The sequence below is a fragment of the Erythrolamprus reginae genome, chromosome Z (assembly GCF_031021105.1).
Source record: "Erythrolamprus reginae isolate rEryReg1 chromosome Z, rEryReg1.hap1, whole genome shotgun sequence".
Classification (NCBI taxonomy): Eukaryota; Metazoa; Chordata; class Lepidosauria; order Squamata; family Dipsadidae; genus Erythrolamprus; species Erythrolamprus reginae.
In genome coordinates this window covers 126,021,946-126,048,684 of record NC_091963.1, presented here as the reverse complement: position 1 = coordinate 126,048,684, position 26,739 = coordinate 126,021,946, and the positions used below count along the sequence as shown (strand labels likewise).

Sequence of the window (26,739 nt, the reverse complement as noted above, 5' to 3'; positions counted from 1 at the left end):
CGTGTCTGTTCCTTTGGATTTTCTTTCCAGTGTTTGGCTACAGCCCTGAAACTTCCCTTGTGTGTGTGTGAGTAATTTGTCAAAGCTGAAGAAACAATTAATGGAAGATTTATGACTTTATTCTGGTTTGCATTGCAGACTTTGCTGATAACGACAGAAATGCAGCCAGCCTGACATTCCTTTGCGATCAACATTGTATCTCAGACTTGCTTGATAAATAGACTTGTTTATGCTTTCTTCTGAATCAGAATTTGATTCCTGGAAGGAAGGAAGGAAGGAAGGAAGGAAGGAAGGAAGGAAGGAAGGAAGGAAGACTTATGACCACAATTGAGCCCAAAATTTTGGTTGCTAAGCAAGAGTGTTGTTAATTGAGTTACACATTTTAAAACTTGGCCACACACATCTAGTCACCTGACCAAACCACACCCACCTGAAGGAGGTGGTGAGCACTGAGGATGGGTTTTTAGCACCAAGAGGGTGGTGGACTAAAAAAGGTTAGGAACCACTTTTCTACACAATGACATTTAAGCAATGTAGTGATCCACTCTGACAATAGAATGGGTAGATATCCTTGGAAAGAGACAGATATAAGGAAGAAATGACCTGGGTACAGGACAACCACCAAGCTTGACCTGTACCCAGAAAGAAACTGCGAGCCTGTGTAGCTCACATAGAACAGTGCAACATGAACCAACTATGTGAAATTCAAAATTGCTCATCCAGAATTTTTTAGTTTTTTTAAATATATTTTTATTGTTTTTCTCCACAATACATCCATACACACACCTTAATTCTTAACAAAAATACACATAAATATACATTTCTATTTGATATAACATACACCCATGTCTTAATTTGCACCTTTTATGCTTTAATAACCCACCTGTTTCCCCCTCCTTTCCCCTTCTTCCCTTCCTTCTCTACTTCCTTTTCTCCCTATTAACCTTCCCCTAAGTATATCTATTTGCAATCCATCCTTTAGTTAACAGACAGGTAACTTATGTCCCTAATCCCGTTAAATTGTCTCTCAAAAAATAAAATAAAATGCAGGACAGGCATTTTCATGTTTTCCCATTATAGACTATGGAAAATATAGAAATAATTTGTTAGCTCCTCCTCTCTCCTGCTCCCCCCTTTCTCCCCATGTGTGAGTGTGTGCAGTGTTCCCCAATTAAATCTTAATTATTTAACAGAATGAATTAAATACATTGATCCCTAAATTCCAATTTGCAAAATTAAAGAGAATCATAGCCTCATAATATGACATATTTTCAGCTAATACTAAATGAGGGATAATTTCACTGAGCTTTGCTCCTGCATCAGAAACTCACCCAAACATTTTTATCTCTTCAAAATCACAGGCAAATTTACTAGAGCTTTAAACAAACACTTCTAAAATAAGGAAATAATTATAGAGGAGTTTAGTTCATATATTACAAACTCCTTCTCTTAATGAGTTGCTCCCTGTTGTTTAGCTCTGGTCTAAAAATAATTATGAAACATTTGGGGAAATATATGCAGACAAGCAGCCCTGCACTGGAGGCCAAAATGGAGAAAACCTCCACAGCTACCATGTATTTGCCTTTGGTGCTCAGGTAGGATGGAACAAAAGAGACCCACACACTGCAGAAGATCAGCATGCTGAATGTGAGACATTTGGCCTCATTGAAACTGCTGGGGAGATTCCTGGAGAAAAAAGCTACTGTGAAACTGGCAACTGCCAGAAAGCCCATGTAGCCCAATACACAATAGAACATGGTAGCTGAGCCTTCATTGCACTGGAGTATGATTTCCTCAATTTCTGAATGGGTGTCAATATCAGGGAAAGGAGGAAATGTGAACAGCCACGCTATACAGATGGCTGCTTGAATCAGGGAGCCAGAAAGAACAATGGAACTGGCCAGTCCTCTTCCCACCCAGTTCCTCATCCTGGATCCTGGCTTGGTGGCCATGAAAGCCAGAACTACAGTGATGGTTTTTCCTAGCACAGAAGACACAGCCACTGAGAAGACAATGCCAAAGCTAACTTGTCGAAAAAGACATATTATATTTCCGGGTGCAACAAGGAACTGCTGTGAGCAAAGAAAGCAGAGGAGCAGGGAGATGAGTAGAACATAGGTAAGATTTCTATTGTTGGCTTTGACGATGGGAGTATGATGATATCTCAAAAATGTTGCTAGCACCACAATTGTGCAAAGACAAAAGAAATTTGCCAGAATCATTAGATTTATTCCCATTGGTTCCTCATAGGATAAGAATGAAATTATCTTGAGAAGACATGAATCTTGGTTCTTATTCGGATATTTACCTTCTGGGCATTTGGAACAGTCATTCATGTCTGAAATTTAAATTTAAATATGTAATGAAAGGCTCTGAAAAGCTAAAGAATCAATTCTCAACAAATGAATCAGCAAACTTGTGGAAAACTCTCAAAAACATCACCGGCTACAGCAAACTACCTTCCCAAGCTGAAGGAAATCAGCAACAGGCTGATGACCTGAATGTGTTCTACTGCAGGTTTGAAAAGAAACTACAGCCATCTATCTCCACAACTTCCATCCCAGACACACCACAATAGCCAAATCTTCTACAACTGAACCCATCCCATTGGGTTTACAACCACTGGTGATCACAGAAAAGGAACTGCAAGATGTATTTCACAGACAGAAGCCTGGAAAAGCACCAGGCCCAGACAAGATAACTCCTTCTGGCTTAAAAGTCTGTGCTGACCAATTGGCCCCCATCTTCACCCAAATCTTCAACAAATCACTAGGGATGTGCTATGTTCCTTCCTGCTTCAAACACTCTATTATCAACCCAGTGCCAAAGAAGCTCTCCATCAAGCAACTGAATGACTACATACCAGTTGCTCTAATATCTGAAGTTATGAAAACTTTGAAAGGCTAATGATGTCCCACTTGAAAACCATCAAGTATCCATTGTTAGAACCTCTGCAATTTGCATACCAAGCAAAGAGATCGACAGATGATGCTGTTAAATATGGCTCTGCACTACATCCTATAACATCTTGAATTTCCAAAGACCTATGTTAGGGTCCTTTTTGTAGACTTTAGTTCAGCATTCAATACAATCATACTGGACATTCTTTTAACTAAATCAGCTAGCGATGCCTGAACACACTTATCAGTGGATCACAAGCTTCCTAAGAGACAGGAAGCAACAGGTGAGCCTAGGCAAAATCACATCAGATACCTGTACAATTAGCACAGCCCTCCCCCCCAAGGCTATGTAGTCTCACCACTTCTCTTCTTTCTATACTCCAAAGACTACATCCCAAATGAACCATCTGTTAAACTACTGAAGTTTGCAGACGGTACAACAGTGATTGGTCTCATTCAAGAGAACGATGAAACCACATACAGATGGGAGGCTGACCAACTAGCCTCGTGGTGTCACCGAACTGTCTAGAACTGAACACACTCAAAACTGTAGAAATTGTGTTAGACTTTAGGAGAAATCCTCCCATCCTATCACCTCTCGCAATACTAGCCAACACAGTATCAACAGTAGAGACCTTCAAATTTCTAGGTTCTATCATATCTCAAGACCTAAAATGGTCACCTAACAACAAAAATGTCATCAAAAAAGCATTACAAAAAATGTTCATTCTGTGCCAACTCAGGAAGCTCAATCTGCCCAAGGAGCTGCTGATACAGTTCTACAGAGGAATCATTGAGTCTGTCATCTGCACCTCTATAACTGTCTGGTTTGATTCTGCAACCCAACAAGACCAACACAGACTTTCAGAGGATAATCAGAACTGCAGAAAAATCAATTTTTGCCAACCTGCCTTCCATTGAGGACTGGTATACTGCACGAGTCAAAAAGATTGCTGTGAAAATATTTACTGGCCCCTCGCATCCTGGACATAAACTTTTTCAACTCCTACCTTCAAAATGTCGCTACAGAACACTCACACCAAAACAACTAGACACAAGAACACTTTTTTCCCGAATGACTCTGTTAAACAAATAATTCCCTCAACACTGTCAAACTATTTACTAAGTCTGCACTACTATTACTACTAGTTTTTTCTCATCATTCCTATCACCCATTTCCTCCCACTTATGATTGTATGACCATAACTCATTGCTTGTATTCTTAAGACTTTTATTAATATTGATTGTTTCGTCATTGCTTACTTGACCACTATGGCAATCATTAAGTATTGTACCTCATGATTCTTGATAAATTATCCTTTTTTTTTTATGTACACTGAGAGCATATGCACCAAAGACAATATGCACCAAAGCCGCCCTGAGCCTGTGGAGAGCGGTGGCAAATAAATCCAATATATAAATAAGGAGAGTGGAAGGGGGGGCAACAGCCATTGCGATCTCCGGAAAGTTAGTATTAAAATCCCTATTGAATATATAGTTGATCTTATATAATGCTGATCAATTTGCTTATTTCCTTTGCCATAGGCCCACCCTTCCTTCCCTTCTGCAATTAGCTTTGTTGTTTCCATCTTAGTCATGCTAACAAATGGAATTGCTGTTGCTTCTTTCCCTAAGCTAAGTAATTTTAGTAGTTTTAAATAAATTTTAAATGTTGCGGAGAGCATGATGGCTCTTGCCCCTTTATTTATAAATATATCTGGAACTTGCATTTTTAGGACAATTCTTGATGTGTGTGTATGTATGTATATGTATGTGTATGTGTATATGTATATGTATACATATATGTATACGTATATGTATACATATATGTATATGTATGTGTATATATTGATTGACATAGATATGAAATAATACACAGTTATAGAAATGAGAAGTTTACACCAGTGTAAGAGAAATTAAAATATTATTTTAATAAATTATATTTGCTGCTTCGCTTTTTCTTTTGTTAAACCAGAGCCAATTTTTAATTTTTTGCTCAAAGTCGTCCAATTGGAAGAATTGTCCTAAAAATATGAGTCCTTCAATTTGCTAAGAGATGTGAAAATACAACTACAGCAATTACAACTCAGATTTCTGTGCAGTTATAACAAAACGTGATTCATGAAGCTTCTTACCTTTCTGGCTTGACATTTTCTCTTTGGGACATGGATGACAATCATAACAGCAAAATGGCTTTCCTTTCTGTTTTCTTTTGAAATACCCAGGGAGGCAGCTCTCAGTACAAATTGAAATAGGAATCCTCTAGCAATAAGTGAAATAAAAAGGAAAATGTTAACATTCATTCAGGTACTTGGAAAAATAGATAGAAAAATAATTGGATTTTAATGTTTGGCAAATAATGATGCTAATTCTACCTTCAGTTCTTTTCTTCTTCATCATCAATTTCATCATCATCATCATCATCATCACCACCACCACCACCACAAAATCAATCTTCATTTTTTGTTTTATTTTACTGATTACATTTTTTTCCCTAAACTGAGAAATAGTTTTGGCTTAAAGAATGTCCCATGCTGAATTATTTTCATGGTATTTTCATGTGATTTCTGACAGTCTTAAAATTGGTGAACAGTGCAGTCAGGCGGTAGGGAAAGCAAGTAGGATTCTTGGCTGCATAGCTAGAGGTATAACAAGCAGGAAGAGGGAGATTATGATCCCGCTATATAGAATGCTGGTGAGACCACATTTGGAATACTGTGTTCAGTTCTGGAGACCTCACCTACAAAAAGATATTGACAAAATTGAATGGGTCCAAAGACGGGCTACAAGAATGGTGGAAGGTCTTAAGCATAAAACGTATCAGGAAAGACTTAATGAAGTCAATCTGTATAGTCTGGACAACAGAAGGAAAAGGGGGGACATGATGGAAACATTTAAATATATTAAAGGGTTAAATAAGGTCCAGGAGGGAAGTGTTTTTAATAGGAAAGTGAACACAAGAACAAGGGGACACAATCTGAAGTTAGTTGGGGGAAAGATCAAAAGCAACATGAGAAAATATTATTTTACTGAAAGAGTAGTAGATCCTTGGAACAAACTTCCAGCAGATGTGGTAGATAAATCCACAGTAACTGAATTTAATCATGCCTGGGATAAACATATATCCATCCTAAGATAAAATACAGAAAATAATATAAGGGCAGACTAGATGGACCATGAGGTCTTTTTCTGCCATCACACTTCTATGTTTCTATGTACTCAGTTTAATCAAAGTCTTTTTTCTGGACATGTAATCTTTTACACTTTGGGCGATTAGATATTTTAAATACAGGAAGTTCTTGATTTTTGGCAATCAATTTCCAATCAAAGTTATGACCGACACCTCAAAATGTTGTTGTAATCCAATTCCAGAGTATTGCCAAGCAGCCCTTAATATCATATGACTGCATTCATGCATTCAGCAATTGGCCCACAATAACAGATCTTTACAAAATCCTGTAATCATGTCACCAAAATTTGCAATATTTTCACTGAAAACCAATATTTTCCATTTCCAATTCATGGCGGTGAGAGGGGAGAAGGGGCGCCCTTTCTCAAGGGGTGGAGCTAGCCTCCAGGTGTGTGGGTTAAGACCGCCTAGTGACATGTTAGGACTGAATCATAAGCTTTAAAAATAATTAGCCTCCATTGTTCCCCCTTTTTTGACGAAGGCAATGAAGATTCTGTGTGCTATTCTGCTATGTGTGTATTGTCATTGAATATCTCTATTTTCTCAACCACAGGCCTGTTTTCAGAGCAGGCCTTAGCGGCTAGCTCCACCCATTGAGAAAGGGTGTATCAGGGTATACCAATGCCCCTTCTCCAAGAAGGGTGGAGCTAGACTCCAAGTGTGTGGGACAAACCAAAGTTAGACCCTTTTATATGGGCGGGGTACCTGGGCCTATTTGGGACCTTTTGCTAGTATAATCTGCTGCAGTACCCCATGGCCAAAGCCTGGGTCCTCAGAAACATAAGCCTCTATCTTGTAATGTCTAATGAAAGGGACCAGAAACTCCCATGCTGCTCCCTTACGAATCTCCTCAATGGAGACCCTGGTATACCAGTCAGCCAATGTGGCAGCGCTACGGGTTGAGTGGGCAGTGATCCCTGGGGAGGGGTGGAAACCCTGCCATTTGATATGCCAAGGAAAGAGTCCTTCATAGACAACTGCCCACTATGGTCAAGGAGACCTTATGGCTGAGCACAGCCAGTTTAAGGGAAAGGAACAGTGCTTTCAATTTTCAGACCAGGTTCATCCTGTGTATGTAAGTTTACAAAGCCTTTCTTATGTCTAGTTTGTGTCATGTCAATTCCTACTCTGTCCTCGGATTCTCGTAGAATGTGGAAAGAGCCATATCTTGCTTACTATGAAAAATGGAGTCTACCTTTGGACTGAATGTGGGGTCCAGTTGACAGACTACCCTATCTAGGTAGAAGGTGCACTGGTCTCTCTTGATAGAAAGAGCAGCTAGTTCCAATATTCTGTGAGCCAAAGTGATAGCAACTAGGAATGCCATCATGATAGGAAGAGATTCCAATGGTTGTAATTGATCCGTGATGAGAGCATTGACAACCAGGGCCAGGTCCCAAGATGAAAACCTGTGCACTACCAGGGGCATAGTTCAGATACCCCCTAGAAGAATTGTTTGATTAGATCATGCCCTGCCATTGATTCCAGGGACTTCAGGATTATAGGTAGTGCCATCACCTGGAGCCATAATGAGTTGATGGATAGACCTAGTTATAGGTCCCATTTCAGGAACCTGAATATGTCTATTATGGAAAGTTCCAGAGAAGACTGAGCAACCCCCTGCAGAAGCTACTCCAGGTGGAGGAGTACATGCATTTGGTGCAAGGTCTTCTAACAGCTAGCATGATTTCACGATCTCAGAGTGAACTGCTCAAGCACCAAGCAGTTATTGCAACCAGCCTGGATCTGGGTGCTGGATGGACCCTTGTGATAGCAACCATTCTGTTGCTGGGATTTTCCAAGGTGGAACTATGGAGAGTCACGCTAGGTCCATGAACCTCCTGGGCTAGTCAGCCAGCACTAGGGTCTCTGCCTGCTCCTATATTACCTTCCCTACTAATCTGGGTATGACTGGAAGGGGAGGAATGTGTATAGTAGTCTCCTCAGGTAGGGGAAACAGAGGGCATCAATCCCCTCAGCACCCAGAATCTTGAACCTTGTCCAGAACCTGAGCAACTGAGCATTGTAGGGGGTGGTGAATAGATCTATTACTGGTCTCCCAAACCAAGAGATCAGATGTCTGAATGTCCTCAGGTGCAGAGACCCCTCTGCTTGGTCGATGTTGTGACAACTGAGCCAATCTTCTGTGACACGGTCTACCTCTGAAATGTGTTCTGCCATGATGGAAAGGATGTGGGCTTCTGCCCATAGACCCAGAGACATGGCTTTGTCTCTTAGTTGTTTGGACACAGTACACCCTTGCCTGTTTATGTTGGCCTTGGTGATAATGGAATAACTGTGTGTTGTCTGGTATATAGGTATATCACCAGTCACTCAAACTGAGATGTCAATTGTCTGAACACCCTCAGGTGCAGAGGCCACTCTGGCTGATAAATGTTATGGCAACTGAGGCAGTCCACCCTGATGTTGTCTACCCCTGAAATATGCTCTGCCATAATGGGTTATAGGTGTTTTTTCACCTATTTTCATGCCCCCCGTCCTCAACTGTCTGGACACTATGGGCCTTGGGTGTACATTGTGCATCAATATCAGTACGTGGTGGCCCCACCAGTGCTGTTCGAAGTATTCAAGAGCCAGGGTGACTGCCCGCAATTCTAGGAGGTTAATGCTGCACTCCACCACCTCTAAGGACCAGTTGCCCTGGGCCACCTCATTTCCCAGGTGAGCTCCCAAAACCCAGAGTACTTGCATTTATTGTGAGCATTTCTTCTTGAGGTTCTATGAATCAGGTCCCTTTGTTGATTGGCTGAGAGTTCTAGCACTCCAGTGACACTCAGACTTTCCTGCTCACTAGAAGGGGAGAAGAAACCACTGGAGATCCCCAGAGTGGAGATTCGCCCAGGGAACAATGTGAATAGCAGAAATCATTTTCCCTAGGAGAGAGGCTAGGGTTTGTAGTTGCAAGGTAGACAAGTCTTTCATGACTGCAACCGATTCTAATGGACTAACCCTCGGTTCCTCAGATAGGCAAGTTATGCCTTCCATGGAGTCTATGATGGCTCCTAGATGTGTCAGTCTCATGTAGGGGACTAGTTGGCTCTTGGCTCTATTAATCAGGAACCATGTCCTTCCAGGACCTCGCACATGGTCCTAACATCCTTCAATGCCTAGGTGAGGCAACCTGTATAGAAAAGGTCTCCCCTCACCCACAAGATGCGGTTACTGATGATGGGAATATCTAAACAGTATGTGGAGGTAAACCTCTGAGAGATTGATCAGATTGGGCAGATGTCCCTGGCTGATTCCTCCCCCAGACAGTGTACAGCATGTGCTTCTTAATTCCCCTTTTTTACCATATGCTTATTGGGGTGTTTCGAGTTGCCCCCCATCCACCAAGCAGCTTGGATGTTAGAAAGCAGGTGGAGAAGATCCCCTGACCCCGTCGGCCCTTGAGCACACTTGCGTGGGATTGCCAGGCTTGCAGCCATCTGGGGTCTGGTATGAGCAAGTCATGTTGGGGTGGAACCTTATTGACTGCTAATTATTTACTTACTAGGCTATGACGTTAGTGGCACGAGGTTGGTCACACTCCAGGAGTGTCTTAGCTGGGTGAAAGCACCCACTTTAACAGATGAAAGCCTAAGGCTAGCACCAGCATCGATAACAGCAAATAACCTTATATTGAAATAGCCACTGTCTTCCCCTACACTGATTTAATGGATGAGATTTCTGTGAAATCAAGTATGAGTTAGCCTTTTGAAATTGGCCTGGTTATCTCGTTCATTTGTTAGTGTTACACCCTATAATAATAATTATTATTATTAATAATAATTTATTGGATTTGTATGCCGCCCCTCTCCATAGACTCGGGGCGGCTAACAACAATGATAAAAACAGCATGTGACAATCCAATAATAAAACAACTAAAAACCCTTATTTATAAAAACCAAACATACACACAAACATACCATGCATAACTTGTAATGGCCTAGGGGGAAGGAATATCTCAACTCCCCCATGCCTGGCGGTATAAATGAGTCTTGAGTAGTTTACGAAAGACAGGGAGGGTGGGGGAAATTCTAATCTCCGGGGGGAGTTGGTTCCAGAGGGCCAGGGCTGCCACAGAGAAGGCTCTCCCCCTGGGGCCCGCCAAACGACATTGTTTAGTCGACGGGACCCTATCGGTCACTGGGATTCGTGCAGTAGCAGGCGGTTCCGGAGGTAATCTGGTCCAATGCCAAGTAGGGCTTTAAAGGTCATGACCAACACTTTGAATTGTGACCGGAAACTGATCAGCAGCCAATGCAAGCCACGGAGTGTTGAAGAAACATGGGTGAATCTTGAAAGCCCCATGATGGCTCTCGCGGCTGCGTTCTGCACAATCTGAAGTTTCCGAACACTTTTCAAAGGTAGCCCCATGTAGACAGCTTTGCAGTAATCGAACTTCGAGGTGATGAGGGCAAGAGTGACTGTGAGCAGTGACTCCCTCTCCAAATAGGGCTGCAACCGGTGCACCAGGCAAACCTGGGCAAATGCCCTCCTCACCACAGCCGAAAGATGATGTTCCAATGTCAGCTGTGGATCGAGGAGGACGCCCAAGTTGCGAACCCTCTCTGAGGGGGTTAACATTTCCCCCCCCAGGGTAATGGACGGACAGATAGAATTGTCCTTGGGAAGCAAGACCCACAGCCACTCCATCTTGTCTGGGTTGAGTTTGAGTTTGTTGACACCCATCCAGGCCCTGACAGCCTCCAGGCACTGGTACATCACTTCCACTGCTTCCTTGACTGGACGTGGGGTGGAGATGTATAGCTGGGTATCATCTGCGTATTGATGATACCTCACCCCATGCCCTTGGATGATCTCACCCAGCGGTTTCATGTAGATATTAAATAGCAGGGGGGAGAGGACCAACCCCTGAGGCACCCCACAAAGGAGAGAACTAGAGGTCGACTTTTGACCCCCCACTAACACCGACTGCGACCGACCGGAGAGGTATGAGGACAACCACTGAAGAACAGTGCCTCCCACTCCCAACCCCTCCAGCTGGTGCAGAAGGATACCATGGTTGATGGTATCGAAAGCCGCTGAGAGGTCAAGAAGCACCAGGACAGAGGACAAGCCCCTGTCCCAGGCCTGCCAGAGATTATCCATCAACGCGACCAAAGCAGTTTCCATGCTGTAGCCGGGCCTGAATCCAAATTGATGAGGGCCTAGATAATCAGCTTCTTCCAAGGACCGTTGGAGTTGGAGCGCCACCACCTTCTCAACAACCTTCCCCATAAAGGGGAGTTTGGAGACTGGACGATAGTTATTGACCACGGCTGGGTCCAGGGAAGGCTTCTTGAGGAGGGGGCACACAAGTGCATCCTTATAAGGTGCCAGGAAGGACCCCCTCCCCAAGGAGGCATTGACAATCTCCTGGGCCCAGCTCCATGTCACCTCTCGGCTGGCCAAAACCAACCAAGAGGGACATGGATCCAGTAGACAGGTGGCGGAACTCACAGCTCCAATGGCTTTGTCCACTGCATCAGGTGTCACCAAGTCAAACTCCTCCCTGACTGATGGAAAAAGACGTTTAGCCCCAGTTACCTCGACTGACTCATTGTCAGCCAATACTGCTATGCAATTGGAGTCAAGATCAGCCCGGATCCGAGCGACTTTATCAGTGAAAAACGAGTTAAATTCCTCGGCACTACCCTGCAAGGGCTCCCCAACTCCCCCCTGATTTAGAAGGGAGCGGGTCACCCTAAACAGGGTGGCCGGGCGGGATTCCACTGATGCAATCAAGGCGGCATGGTACACGCATCTTGCCGCCTTGAGTGCCACTTTGTAGATCTTAATAAAAGCTCTTACAAGTGTTCGGTCAGATTCAGACTTACTCTTCCTCCATTGCTTCTATACAATTCTATATGGGAGAAATCCACCTCTGGCTCATTTAAGGATTCGTTCATTCATTCATTCATTCATTCATTCATTCATTCATTCATTCATTCATTTGGGAGCATATTCCAAAAGGCGATCACGGGCAAGAAATAAGATGGGGCTAAATGCTCAAGTTAGTTCTGCTGACTTCGTGGCCCAGAGTGGCCTAGAATTGAGATGAAATTAGGAATCTATCTCACTTAGTGACCAATATCTGTTTAGTAATGATGATCCACATATCATGTAGCACAAAGAAGGCCCAGAATTGATACAAAATCAGAAACCTGCCTCACTTAGTGATGGTGGTCTGCTTAGTGACAGTGATCCCGGTAGTGGCAATAGCATCCTTAATGATGGTTAATCTTTCTCTGAAGGTGACAATATTTAGGAATGAGGATCTGAACAAGAAATAGAACTAAAATGGTTTGAAACCTCTGAGATGTCCCACTTAAGGACAGTGACTCATCTAGTGTATTACTGTTATTTTACTATTAGAAGGTGAGTAACTGTTTTTGAGAGAGTGAATTGATGAATGGACAGGCTGGGGGCAAAGGCCAGTGCTCCCCCCCCCCCCCCGAATGTGGAAAAAGAAACAGATGTGGGCCTGATGGTAACCTCCAGTTTGATGAGGTGAATGGTGTGAGTGGAATGAATGGGACACTAAGTATGCCGAGATATGAAGGGGGGGCAATCTCTGGGGTGATGGAGAGCCAGAGCATACCAGTTATGGTGGGGAGATGCAGGTACAGAGGAAGCTGGGGGATAGGCCATTCTCAGGGAACTAGAGCTCACTGTATTAAAGCAATTTCTTGTTCTGGTTCCTTAGAGTCAGCTAGCTCATCCTGTAGTACCAGTGATAAGTGAAGTCAGAACCCCGGGCTCAGGCTGCTTCTGCTCAATGCTAGGTCAATTATGACCAAAGCCTCCCTTCTCTGAGACTTATTCTTGGAGGAGAGGGAACACCTGGCATGTGTGCTTGAGACCTGGCTGGGCCCAAAGGAGGTGTTCCCCTCTCTGAGATATGTCCAGCTAGGTTTCAGGTGCTGCATCAGCAACAACCCCAGGGAAGGAGTGGAGGAATGGGAATTGTTGTTAGGTATACTCTCAGCCCACTCAGGATCCCTGCCCCTGAGATGTGTGGGTGTGAGTCCCTCCTTGTGAGATTGGACTTAAGGGTTCAGGTGGGCTTGTTGTTAATGTACCTGCCTCCTAGCTGCATTTCAACAGATCTGTATGTGCTTCTTGAGGCGGTAGCCAAGTCAGCAGTCAAGTTCCCCAAACTTATAGTCTTGAGGGACTTCAATGTATTATCACTCAGCGAATCCTCAGAGGTGGTGCAGGAGTTCATGGCTTCCATGATAGCCATGGACCTGACTCAGGTAGTAGAGGGTCTGACTCACAAGGGGGGGACATGTTCCACCTAGTGTTTCTCTCAGGCAGTGGAGCCATGATCTGATATTAGGGGGGAGGATAGTCACCTATGACTTATGACACCTATCACACACTGCAGGGAGGTGGAACCAATTAGGTGGTTCCAATCCAGGCACCTAATGGACCCAGCTGTGTTTCAAAGGAAGCTTGGAGTCATACCTGACTCACTTGTACACAATCCGGCAGAGTTCCTGGTAATAGCCTGGAATCAGGCCTTAGCAGGGGCTCTGGACCAAATTGTGCATTTGCGACCCCTCTGTGGCAATAGATATGGGAAGGGTCCTTGGTTTACCGAGGAGCTCCGCAAGATGAAATGCCAGAAGAGATGTCTGAATTATCCAGCAGATCATTGAAGGAGAGATGTCTGAAAATGCCAGGAGAGATGTCTGAATTATCCAGAGGATCATTGATGGAGAGGGGTATAACAGAATCTAAGGAGACTGGAGCTGAAATAATTTATATCCCAAATCCAAATCTATAATTTGAATTAACTGTGCTTCGCTATTAAGACTGAGAAACTCAAGGGAACTTATACAAATGACTAATAAACTATTACCGTCACGCTATCTGCAACTGCAAGATTGTTACAAGGTATCCTTTACGTTTTGAATTACTGGATTTTTCCCTTTGAAAATTGAACTTTTGGACTTACGGAAATTGAATTCTTGGACTTTTATATTTCCACAATTCCCTTTTGATACTTATTTTTGTGTTAAGTATCTCTATCTTTACTCATTTTTCTTCTTATATTGTATACTCTTATTGGATCTTTCTATCTTTTATTTTTCTTTCTATCTTTCTATTTCTCTATTTACTTCTCTCCTTTCTCTTTTTATTTCTTCTTCTTTTTTCCCTCTTATTAGAGCTACCTATAATCAACTGATAAGAACAAAGAGAAGAATAAGGATATTTAATAATATAGTGAAATATCTCCTCCCTCTTTCTCTTTATTATTATATTTAATCTTTAAGCTTGACTTAATATAATCTAAAGGTTTACTTCCATATTTTAATATATTACAAAAATTAAGATGTATATTTTATATTCATAGAAGTTGCTATATAGATAAGTAAATAAATGACTAAGTTGTTACCTATTATTTTTTTGTTATATATAAGAATATATATAAGGGAAATTTAACTCTGGTTAATTGATTTAAGTTAGATCTACTAGTGATCTCTGGATGGTAATTTGGAATAGGATCTTTAGCATACTAGAAAAAAAACAAAATATTAAAAGAAATGTCGAACACTGCAACTATACAAATAACAAAGGGAGGCAAAAAGCAAAATATTACTGGGGCTGCAGGCAGTGTTCTCTCTAAAAATTTTTTGGGGTGGGTGGAAAAGTATAGTGTCTGAGCGACAGTCCCTTTGGGACTGGGCGACACAGAAATAATAATAAAATTTCCCTCTCGGCTTCTGGGCAGGTTTGGAAAACTCTGAGTTGATGATGATTTTTAAGTGAGCGATTGCTCACTGCTCAGCTTAGAGGGAACTATGGCTGCAGGGCTGCTTTTCCAGCAGCTCAGCACCCAATTGATGAGATGTTAATGGGAAAAGCAAGTAGTTCAACCTTTATGCAGGGTATGAACACAACATTAAACATGGTTCAAGAAACAATGTTAAAATTGATGGAGGCCATTATGCAAAATCACACTGAGTTAAAAATGGATATACTGTATTATGATTGAATAATAACATGGAAACAATGCAAGGTATGGTGAAAAAAATGAGGAACAGATTAAAATAGTTGGTACAAAAGTAGGACAGAATGAAAAGAGGCTAGAAAGACTGGACCATAAAATGAATAAATCCCACAATAACTGGAACTTTCACTGATAAATCTGAAAATAGACAGGTCTTCATATTTCTTAAGATTTTAGAATATTGTAGAAAATAGGGATGAAGATGGCCAAGATAATAGCTGAAACACTTAAAAAGGACAAACAGGAAATGAAACAGGAAATAGATGAGGCATACCATATTCAAATCAACTATTCAAAGATAAAGCAGAGTAGAAGCCAGGCTGGCTGCTGGAAGGAAATGCTGCTTCCCAGTGAGAGCCCAGACCAAACATTTCATCTAAGCAATAAAGCCCTGATCATCCTTCCCCTTCAAGTTAAATTCCTCGGCACTTCCTGTAAGGGCTCTCTAACTTCCCCCTGATTTTGAAGGGAGCGGGTCACCCTAAACAGAGCAGCTGGGCAGGATTCCGCTGATGCAATCATGGTGGCATGGTACGCGCATCTTGCTGCCTTGAGTGCCACTTTGTAGGTCTTAATAAAAGCTCTTACAAGTGTTTGATCGGATTCGGACTTACTCTTTCTCCATCGCTTCTCTAGACGTCTCTTCTGGCGTTTCCACTCCTAGAGTTCCTCGTTGAACCATGCAGCTCTTTGGGATCTAGTGCCACAGAGAGGTCGCAGTGGCGCAATTCAGTCAAGAGCCTCTGCTGCAACCTTGTTCCAGGACTCAGCAAGAGACTCCGCCGAGCTGTGGACGAGTGAATCTGGTAGATCCCCAAGCACCCTCAGGACAATAAGTCCGGGGAACTCCACCGCCAACCTGGCCACCTCCTCGAGCAGCACAGGCAGGACTGTTGATATGCAGCTGGGAGGCAGATACGTGAGTAACAAGCTCACCTGAACCCCTAGGTCCAACTTCACAAGGAGGGACTCAGGAGCAATGAGTCTATGCAGGCGAAGATTCTCCTTGGCTACAATAGCCACTCCCCCCCTTCCCTGGGGTCGAGGCTGATGCCATCCCTGAAACCCAGCTGGGCATATTTCCGAGAGAGGAACTCTTCCCTCTGGGCCCAGCCAGGTTTCAGTCACACATGTCCAATGCCCACCTGCCTGCCTACTGCTCTCATTTAAAAGGGCCGCACTTGTAGGAGGGGGAAGATTTGACTTAAAGAGCTAGGCTTTGCAGAAAATGGGAGGCAGAAACTGGGAACAAATCCTGAAATAGTTTGGGGTTTTTTAAATAGGAAAATTCACCTTTAGTGTTTTTAATTAAGTGGTGTTATTCTCAAGTGTGGAAGTGGTGGTACTTTTTAAGAATGCCGTGGGACATGGGACAAATCGCTAAAAATCGGGACTGTCCCACATAACATGGGATGTCTGCTCACTTTACCCAGGTCTGGAGTGGCTTAGCCTGCCCTGTTCCTGACCCAAGGCTGCACACTTCTTTGCCAGCACACTTCCTGCACAATCATCCTGACCTGGTTATGATGATTTAACCCTGGTACCTCCTCGCATTTACTATACACTTGTTACCCTCCGGGTCCTTTTAGACTTGGAGTATAAAAAGGTTTGTTCTAGCTACTGGAATGGTCTTTTTGAATACTTTTTTCACTAGTATACTAATTTGAACATTTCTGAACACAATGAAATGAAAATTGAAGTGAGAAAAATAATGATTATTTGTTTATTTTGCTCATCAAACCCCACCCCCCATTTTTGTGAAATTTTGTTCATTTTCATCTAGATTAGGCTGCAAAATCTGCCCTTTTTACCATCTTTGGTATTGGGAAACTAATTTGAACATTTCTGAATATAATGAAATGAAAATTGAAATGAAAAAATTGATGCTCATTTGTTTATTTTGCTCAGAAAAGGGCCTCCCCCCCATGGCTGTGTGCACTTTTTTCAATTTATAGATAGAATAGCCTGCCAAATCAGAATTTTTTCACCATCTTTGGCATTGGCATACTAATTTGAACATTTCTGAACATAACGAAATAAAAAAAATATGTTTTGAACACTTGGAGTCCTCTGGGTCATATGTGACCCTGAGTAAAAAAAGGTTGTTTCTAGCTACTGGAATGGTTTTCTTGAATACTTTTTTCACTAGTATACTAATTTGAATATTTCTTATCGCAATGAAATAAAAATTGAAGTGAAAAAATTAATGCCTATTTGTTTATTTTGCTCATCAAACCCCACCACCACAGTTTTTGTGAAATTTTGTTAATTTTCATCGAGAGTAGGCTGCAAAATCTGACCTTTTTTTACCATCTTTGGTATTGGGAAACTACTTTGAACATTTCTGAACACAATGATATGAAAATTGAAGTGAAAAAATTAATTCTTATTTGTTTATTTTGCTCATAAAAGCTCGCCCCTCCATTTTTGTGCAATTTTGTTCATTTTTATCTCGATTAGCCTGACCCCTATGACAATCATTAAGTGTTGTATCACATGATTCTTGACAAATGTATATTTTATTTTATGTACGTTGAGAGCATATGCACCAAGACAAATTCCTTGTGTGTCCAATCACACTTGGCCAATAAAAATTCTATTCTATTCTATTCTAAAAAAAAAAAAATTAGAATTTTTTGACCATCTTTGGCATTGGCATACTAATTTGAACATTCTGACCATAATGAAATGAAAATTGAAATTAGAAAAAATGATGTTCGCAAAAATTATACACTTGTGCTTCTCCGGGTCCTTTTAGACCCAAAGTATAAAAAGGTTGGTTCTAGCTACTGGAATGTGTGGGTTTTTTAAATACTTTTTTCACTAGTACACTATTGTGAACATCCCTGATCACAAACAAATGAAAAATGAAATTGAAAAAAGGGATTTTGCTGGCTAATCTATCTATAAATTGAAATAATTGCACACAGCCAGAGGGGCAAAATAAACAAATAATCATTAATTTTTTCATTTCAATTTTCATATCATTATGTTCAGAAATGTTCAAATTAGTTTCCCAATACCAAAGATGGTCAAAAAAGTCAAATTTTGCAGCCTAATCTAGATGAAAATGAACAAAATTTCACAAAAATGGGGGGCAGGGTTCTATCTAATCTATTTTTCAAACTTGGGTCTTCTTCGGGCCTGCAGAGTAGCCAGGTACCTGCTGGCATTCAGGTGTTGAAAGAGGAATGCTGAGGAGGGGGTGAGCAGAAAGGGCTCTGCCCCTGTCTGCACAAGCCCACGCCTCCCTGAGGGCATCCACTGGCAGAGGCCAGTTCAAGCAGGGATCACCCAGTTTCCTCTCCCTCCTCACTCCCACAAGAACCAATTATTAAATTATTTGAATTATATTATTGATATACTAAGGTGATACACTATCCTCACCACTGTCCTGCATAGACTTGAGCCCCTCAGTCTGATGCCACAAGGACTGGATAGAGATACCTAGCTACCATCAGCTGCATCCTCTACCTGGATGATATCAAGTTGAGTCATCATAATTAGGAGGTTGTGAGTTTGATCCTAAGTAGAGACAGATGTATGTTCTCCCACTTGGGCAAGGGGTTGGACTAGATGACCTGCAAGGTCCTTCCAACTCTGTTAATCTATTAAATGTCTGACAACAAAATAATAAAATGAAATGAAACAAAACAAAACAGTGGATTGTTTCCAGAAGTTTTAATGCTCCAACACTGGAAGTTTTTAGGAAGATGTTGGATAACCATTTGTCTGAATTGGTGTAGGGTTTCCTGCTTAAGCAGGGTGTTGGAGTAGCAGACCTCAAAGGTGCCTTCCAACTCTGTTATCCTATCCTATCCTATCCCGAAATGAAATAAAATGAAAATTAACATAACATGACATGACATGACATGACATGACATGACATGACAACATAAGATAAAGATTGGGGAACACTGTATTAGAGTAATGTATGTAGAAGTACTTTAACTACATCTCTATATCTCCAATGACTTTAAAATTTACTGCAACATATCTATGGAAACTTAGTAAAATTTTGTGTAATGGACTAGATAATACTTCTTTTCAGAAATTCTTTTTCTTCTTTTTTAATAATAATTTTTATTGAACATTTTCTTTAAAAGATTTTTATAATCTGTTTGTTTACAATATTTCTATATCGATTTGCATCAATTTTAAATCATTTGTTCCTCTTTTTCAATTTACATTTTATTATACATGTAATTCCATCATTATATATGTTTCTATTATACTACATAATATTACATCACTCCTTATATATGATTCCATTTCTCCAAATTCATTGCTCATTTCTAACTTCTTTACCTTCTTTGAAATTGACCTTTCTTAACCTTTCTTTACATCTGTCATCTAGCCATTTATACCATTTGTTCCATATCTTATAATATTGTGATTCTTCTTTATCATTTATTTCTTTTGTAAGTCTGTCCATTTCTGCACACTCTAGAATTTTCTAGAAGATGAGCTCCCATCACTCATTTCTAGCTTCTATCCTGCCCAATCAGCAGTTCAAAAGCATTATTGTGAGTAGTTAAATGGGTACTACTCCAGTGGAAAAGACTAACTGCATAAGGGCACCAGCACTGGATGTGCCCATGTAGGAGGTGAGATCAGTGGAAAAGACCTGGAATATGTCATCAACCTGATCTCACTAGCCAGATGGTACACTATGCAGGCACAAAATTGAATGAATTAACAATTAGGTGATCAGGACTTCTCTATAAGTGTAGATTTTCCTAACAAACATATGCCATATGAAATGAAATAAACAGGGAAGCCAGCAAGAAGTTTAAATGTTGCAGTCATGCAATGTCCAGTTTAATGACATGAATGATTTACTCATGTCAACTGATGCTGTGAGTTGGTGCCATTTCACTCCAGAGATGGGCTCCTCCCGATTCAGACTGGTTCTATTGGACTGGTAGTAATGTGGTGGCCAGGTTCACTGCAACTGGCAGTGACCCAAGCATGCCATACCCCCAAGCTGATTCTCTCAGTGGCACCATAAGCATCATCATAACTACTGCGGATGTGCAGAAGAATTCAGAACCCAATCCCTGTTTCACTCACTACTTGTGTCTTTTTGCAGTAAAGTTGTTATTTCTAATTATGGTTGGTAAGGGTGGACGAAATACATCATCCCAAACAAAATCACCTATATCCAGAACTTACTTGGTTGAAAATTGTGGGCCAAGTGATAGTTTCATCATGAATGGTGAGCATTTGTCCTTCAGCAGCCCAGGGATCCAATTTCCCCACTTTCACTTGAAGGACAGACTGATTGGGGAATGTGACCCAGTTCTCAATATCCAGTCCAGTAACCAGTTGCCCTTTCTCATCAAAAGAAATTTGAACCCCAATGCTGTTGTTAAATTTCATTCTTTTCAAAAAGAAGTGAAGCTAAATTTAGAAATAATTGAAAATATTTGTAAAAAGAATAGAGGAGAGAGAGTAAGAGGAAGAGCACAGTTAAGATATAGAATTATGTGAAACTCCAGTTTACACATAAGAGGAGTACTAATTTAATTTATTAAATTTATAAGCTGCTCAATGGACATTGGACAGCATACATAGATAAAAACAATATAAAATATAGTTAAAACCCCTGAGATAAAACATTAATTTCTTCTCGGACGGAGCTAGTTGGTAATGCTCAGCAGCCCCAGGCCTGCCAGCAGAGCCATGGTTAGTTCCAGAGACCTGGAGTCACTACAGAGAAAGCCCTCCTGCATGGTCTCATCAATTGTCATTGTTTAGCCTATGGGACCCAGAGAAGGCCAACCCTGCAAGCTCTAATCCGTCACAGGAAAGTATGAAGGAGAAGACAGTTCTGTAAGTAGTTTGGTCCTATGCCACAAAGGACTTTGTAGATGATAACCAATACTTTAAACTGCATCTTGAGACCGACTGGAAGCCAGTGCAGCTTGTGGAGTGTTGGTGTAATGTGGGTGTACCTAGGCACACCCACAACAGCTTGCATGACTGCATTCTGGACCAATTGTAATCTCTGAATGCTTTTAAAGGGTAACCTCATGTAGAGTGTGTTGCAATAGTCGAGTCGTGAGATGATAAGGGCATGAGAGACTGTAAGAAGCTGACCAAAGAGATATTTAACCTGGAAATAAGGAACTTTCTGCCAGTGAGAATGATCAACCAGTGGAACAACTTTCCCTGGAGGTTGTGATCACTCCAACCTTAGGGACTTTCAAGGGGAGATTGGACTGCCATTTGTCCGAAGTGGTGTAAGGTCTCCTGCTTGGGCAGGGGGTTGGACAAGATAATTTAATTTATTAGTTTATTAGTTTATCAGTTTATCAGCTTATCAGTTGATTAGTTTATTAGTTTATTAGTTTATTAGTTTATTATTTGACTTCTATGATGCCTAACCCTGAAGGACTCAGGATGCAGATCCTTGTAGATGACCTACAAGATCCCTACCAACTTAAATAAACAAACAAACAAATAAACAAACAAACAAATAAATAAATAAATAAAAAGTTTTATCATACCAAAGACCACTCTAAAACCTCAGCACTGCAAACTTTGGATGTTCCTTTTTATTATGCCAAGCGGAAAGGCTAGTGACTTACTAGTGAGTAGTAGTGAGGATGGCAAATCTGAAGCACTTGAGCCTACAATAACATCCATTCATCACAGATAATTCCTTCCTCTTCTGTTTCTAATCTTTCTCTTTTTTAACCAGTCCCTTGCTCAACTTCAATTCATCCCTTCTTTCTTTCTTCTGCTCATTCTTATTCATTCTTCATAATTCTGCTTTCCCACTAACTGATGTTCTAATGCAAATACCAGTCCTAAAAATTACTCTAAGTAGGTTCTGCACCAACTCAGGACCTCAAACTGCCCAAGGAGCTGCTGATATGGTTCCACAGAGGAATCATTGAGCCTGTCATCTGCACCTCTATAACTGTCTCTTTTGGTTCTGAAACCCAACAATACCAACACAGACTTCAAAGGATAATCAGGACTTCAGAAAAATCATAAAGTGTTTCAATTCCTACCCTCAAAATGTCACTACAGAGCACTGCACACCAAGACAACTAGACATAAGAATAGTTTTTTCCCGAATGCCATCACTCTGCTAAACAAATAATTCCCTCAACACTGTCAAATTATTTACTAAGTCTGCGCTACTATTAATACTAGTTTTTTCTCATCATTCCTATTACCCATTTCCTCCCACTTATGACTGTGACTGTAACTTGTTCATTATATCCTCAAGTTTTGTATTAATATTGTTTCCTGATTGCTTATTTGACCCCTATGACAATCATTAAGTGTCATTTTATTTATTTTATTTTATTTATTTTGTCAAACAATTATACGGTGATAATTTGTACAAATTAAACATTAAATAAGTAATGATAAAAAGTAACACAAGAAGACAATAGGACAGGGACGGTAGGCACAGTGGTGCGCTTATGCACGCCAAGTGTTGTACCTCATGATTCTTGAAAAATGTATATTTTCTTTTATGTTCACTGAGAGCATATGCACCAAAGATAAATTCCTTGTGTATCCAATCACACTTGGCCAATAAAGAATTATATTCTATTCTATTCTATTCTATTCTATTGTAAGCTTAATTTTACCCTCCTTCTCTTTCATAGAAGAGCTGCATTCATGACTTTGGGGCTAATAAAGTTTTTGGCAGAATTATTTTTACTGCATTGTGGAAGAATACTCAGGAAAGAATTTAGAGGGAAGGAATCTTGAAAACTAATCTAGAAGAAACTACAGTGAGATTAGCAATCCCCCAGGAATTTTTTTAAAAAATGGGATAAAGAAAGAACATAAACTTCCTAACTTTCAATTCACAAAACATTGTCATTTCTGATCTGCAATTGACATTTCATTCAACTGATTGAATGCATACTTAATTACTTCAAAATTACCTGCCATGGCTGTACATCCTGAAGATCAGATTTCCTGCCACTCAACCTTCTTGTATGTAGTTGCTGACCCGTTTGTATGGCATGTAAAGCATATGCCACAGCATACACTGCATTATATATGCTGTAACTATGACTGGTCATCATCATTTCAAAAAAAGCCCAAGGAAGACTCTCCAGTTTCTCTTGCCCGGTGCAAATACCCTCAGGATCATCATTCTTGGATGGGTCTGGAAATACACAGCCAAATGCATGTTCCCATACATCTTTAATGAAACCATCTTGAGGAAAGAATGAGAAATAGTTTCTTGTCTCAAGAAAATGCAGAAATTCTTCAACTTTGTTTGTGTAAGCTACAAAGGAGAGTGCACCATGGAGGACCTGGATGTCCCAACTCTTATGATAAAAGAATGATGCAAGACCCATTTGGGAAGCCACAATCCACACCTTACCTTTTGGCTTTATAGAAACTATTTCCATTTCAGGTAGATATAACAATGTTCTCAATTCTAAAACATATTTATCTTTGATTATCACAACATTAGCTTTGCTGTTAATGAAATGATGAAATATCTCCACAAACCATTTCATGCCGTCATCCACATTACTAAGATAAATTGTTCTCAGCTTCTCTAAGAAAGCAATACATATACCATGAAGAGAAAACCATGAAAAAATCAGTTGTTCAAATTTTTCTCCACCACCTTTCACAAGAATTCCAACCCAGGTCCACTTGAAGTGAACAAGTAGCTGAAGAATCCCTCTAAAATAAAAGTCTTCACCTGGAACCATGTGGTAGTAGAAAGGGATATCAGTTTTACCATTCATATTTGGAAGAGGGCTATATAGGATCTATAGAAATTTTTTAAAAACCCAAAATCAATATGCATCTACAAATAAAGAGTTCTAAAATGTCTTCATAATGTCAAAACAGAAAAAATGGTTATGGGTATGCAATATTTATAGCAGTAGTTTGGGATAAATAATCGTTGAATTCTGTTTTATTTGCACAGCTGAATATCCTCTTTGCATATTATTATTTCATCAAAAATGGAAATAATTTTCTATATGAAGATAGTTCATGCTATTTTATAGTACCATAGATGACTTTTAAAATGTTTTTTTCTGCAGACAAGGGAAATTTCAAAGATTCTTTTTTATTTTAATATAAATTGCAATTTATTTTCTTGAGTCTCCCCAAAGCTGTTGAAATTTTTTAAAGATTCAGTATATTTATTTATTTACTTATTTACTTATTTACTTATTTACTTATTTGCTTACTTACTTACGGTACTTACTTACTTACTTACTTACTTACTTACTTACTTACTTACTTACTTATTTTTTATGCTGCCCTTCTCCTTAGACTCAGGGCAGCTTACAACATGTTGGCAATAGCACTTTTTAACAGAGCCAGCATATTGCTCCCACAATCCTGATCCTCATTTCCGCCCCCCTCGGAAGGATGAAAGACTGAGTCAACCTTGAGCTGGTGGTGAGATTTGAACCACTGACCTGCAGATCTAGCAGTCAGCTTTAGTGGCCTGCAGTATTGCAGTATTGATCCAGTAATAATAATAATAACAAAATAAAACAAAGGATTTATGTCACCAAGGAATATTGCTTCCCAGCATATATGTGCCCCATATCCATTTTTTTGCAATGGAATCCACCCTCACCCACAAATTCCCTTATATTCTGTTCCAGATTTTTCCATGATGAGCTCTGCTTCAAAGAAATGCACTGATTAAAGGGTAGATGAGGAATGGGAGGAACCAAGTTCAAGTCTATCCTAGCTAAAAGAGCTCAGTGTGTAAATTTGGGCCCATCATACTCTTTTACAGCCTAGCCACTATGTGTTACTCTATGAATATGTGGATTGAAGGCAGAATTTAAAGCTAATAACAAAATAAAACAAATAAGTAAAACCAACAAACCTGATATAATTTTTTTGTTCATCCCAATACCAAATTCTATGGGAGGAAATCCAGAGGTCCTGCAGAGCATGAAATGCTTAATGCTTACTAATTGTTATTTTTTTCAAAATGACCTACCACGTCAAATTCTGAAATTGGTATCACTTTGCTTTATCCTTTGATAAATACATATTCTTAAATATACTTCACAGAAAAATGAATATGAAAATAAATATATCTTAACAACTTACAATTCACTCTATGTGAAAATACAAAGCAAAGTATAGACAACGTCATCAATGCCTCTTACCTGTGGAACTTTAAAAGTGCCTAAAATATCTTCCATATCAAAGGAAACTCCAGGATCAAGAGTCCCAACAACTGATACAAGTTTGTTCAGAATGCCGCACTTGTAGTTGGGAATGAATTGGTTCTGACTGGAGAAAAGTTCCATTGTGGCATGATATGTGTATTCTCCACCATAAGTCTCATAGATTCTGAAGCCCAAGCTGATGTTAGGTAAGAGATGGAAGTCTTCATTGATCTTCTTAACAGCAAATATCATGGTCAAAATATTCTGATAATATTTGATTAGGACTCTGGAATGGGAATTAGATGCTGAATCAAATGAAATTATACATCTAAAAAGGGCTGTCAAACTAAGCCCTGTTACAATTATATTAACTGATAAATTGGTTATCATTCAGTTAAATTATTATTAGCTTTTCATGAGTCTGTAGATAGATATTTATAGATAGTATTAGCAGATAGTAATAGATATTAAAATAACATTTCTCTTTTACTAGAGAAGATACCATGAATTTTTATGTTGGTTTCCTTTTTATTTTATTAGAAGAATACCTAGATTTTCCAGAATTTATAAAATATATTCTTAACATCATCTTGTTATTGGATAGCAAATAGATTGTAACTTTTTAAATTATATCTATAGTAAGTTGCTTAAAAAGCACTTCAAATGATCTATAATGTGCTAAAAGTTGGCTTACTGTAAAAATAATAGCAGCAAAATGTATTTGGTGCAATACCTTTATTAGTTTAAATAATTCACAATTTCTAAAAAAAAAAAAGTTACCAAAGCAGAATAAAATGTTACTAATTATTTTCTCACGAAGATACACATTTCTTTTCTGCATCATACATCATCATATGCAATATTTATTTGTATTCTATTTATTGATGTAAAATATGCTGCATCTCTGACTTAATACTATTATTCCAAAGTTAAATACAATTTTACTTGCTTTGAGATTTAGTTGGAGAAGTTGATGCTATAATCCGCAGAAACATGTAGAATCTATTAATCACGAAGGACTGAATAATTATTTCTATTTCTACTATTTTCTTTAAGGAACACAGACTTTCACTATTGCTTTTCCTTAGAAATTGGAATTAACTACAAAAAGATTTATAAAAGAAGTCTGTATAGATTGATACAATATTAGAAAGAACATAATAGTATCTTACAGGGTTTCACCAACAGCAGTTTTCTTGGGAGCTTCTTTAAAGCTTTCTACAGCTATGTTTATGAAGATGAATGAAGTAATGCCACCAATAATGAGGTCACCTGCTTCAAAATATTTATGATCAATTGAGGTAGTATCTTGGATTCTACACATTATTGGTTGAGCGTCATAAATTGTATATGGCAATAATAGGAGAATCAAAAAATTCATGGCCCAGTTTACCAGTTTTCTATCACTTCCATGTAATGCTTGTAAGTCTCCAAAAATATGCAAACTTGAAGTAAATGTATTTGTTCCTCACATAACTCCCA

The 26,739-nt window shown here is 39.8% G+C and overlaps 1 protein-coding gene across 1 annotated transcript in view; it reads right to left on the bottom strand.

The window, feature by feature from the left end:
* Positions 1–1,433: 1,433 nt before the first annotated feature.
* The window catches only part of LOC139154095 (vomeronasal type-2 receptor 26-like), a 33,661-nt gene continuing 8,355 nt past the window's right edge, over positions 1,434–26,739 (bottom strand). Inside the window, exons 3-8 of the mRNA XM_070728525.1 lie at positions 26,430–26,573; positions 25,255–25,543; positions 23,032–23,880; positions 20,291–20,518; positions 5,036–5,162; positions 1,434–2,338 (exon numbers count right to left, since the gene is read on the bottom strand). Coding sequence (XP_070584626.1) covers positions 1,434–2,338; positions 5,036–5,162; positions 20,291–20,518; positions 23,032–23,880; positions 25,255–25,543; positions 26,430–26,573 — 2,542 coding nt within the window. The remainder of the gene's footprint in view (positions 2,339–5,035; positions 5,163–20,290; positions 20,519–23,031; positions 23,881–25,254; positions 25,544–26,429; positions 26,574–26,739) is intronic.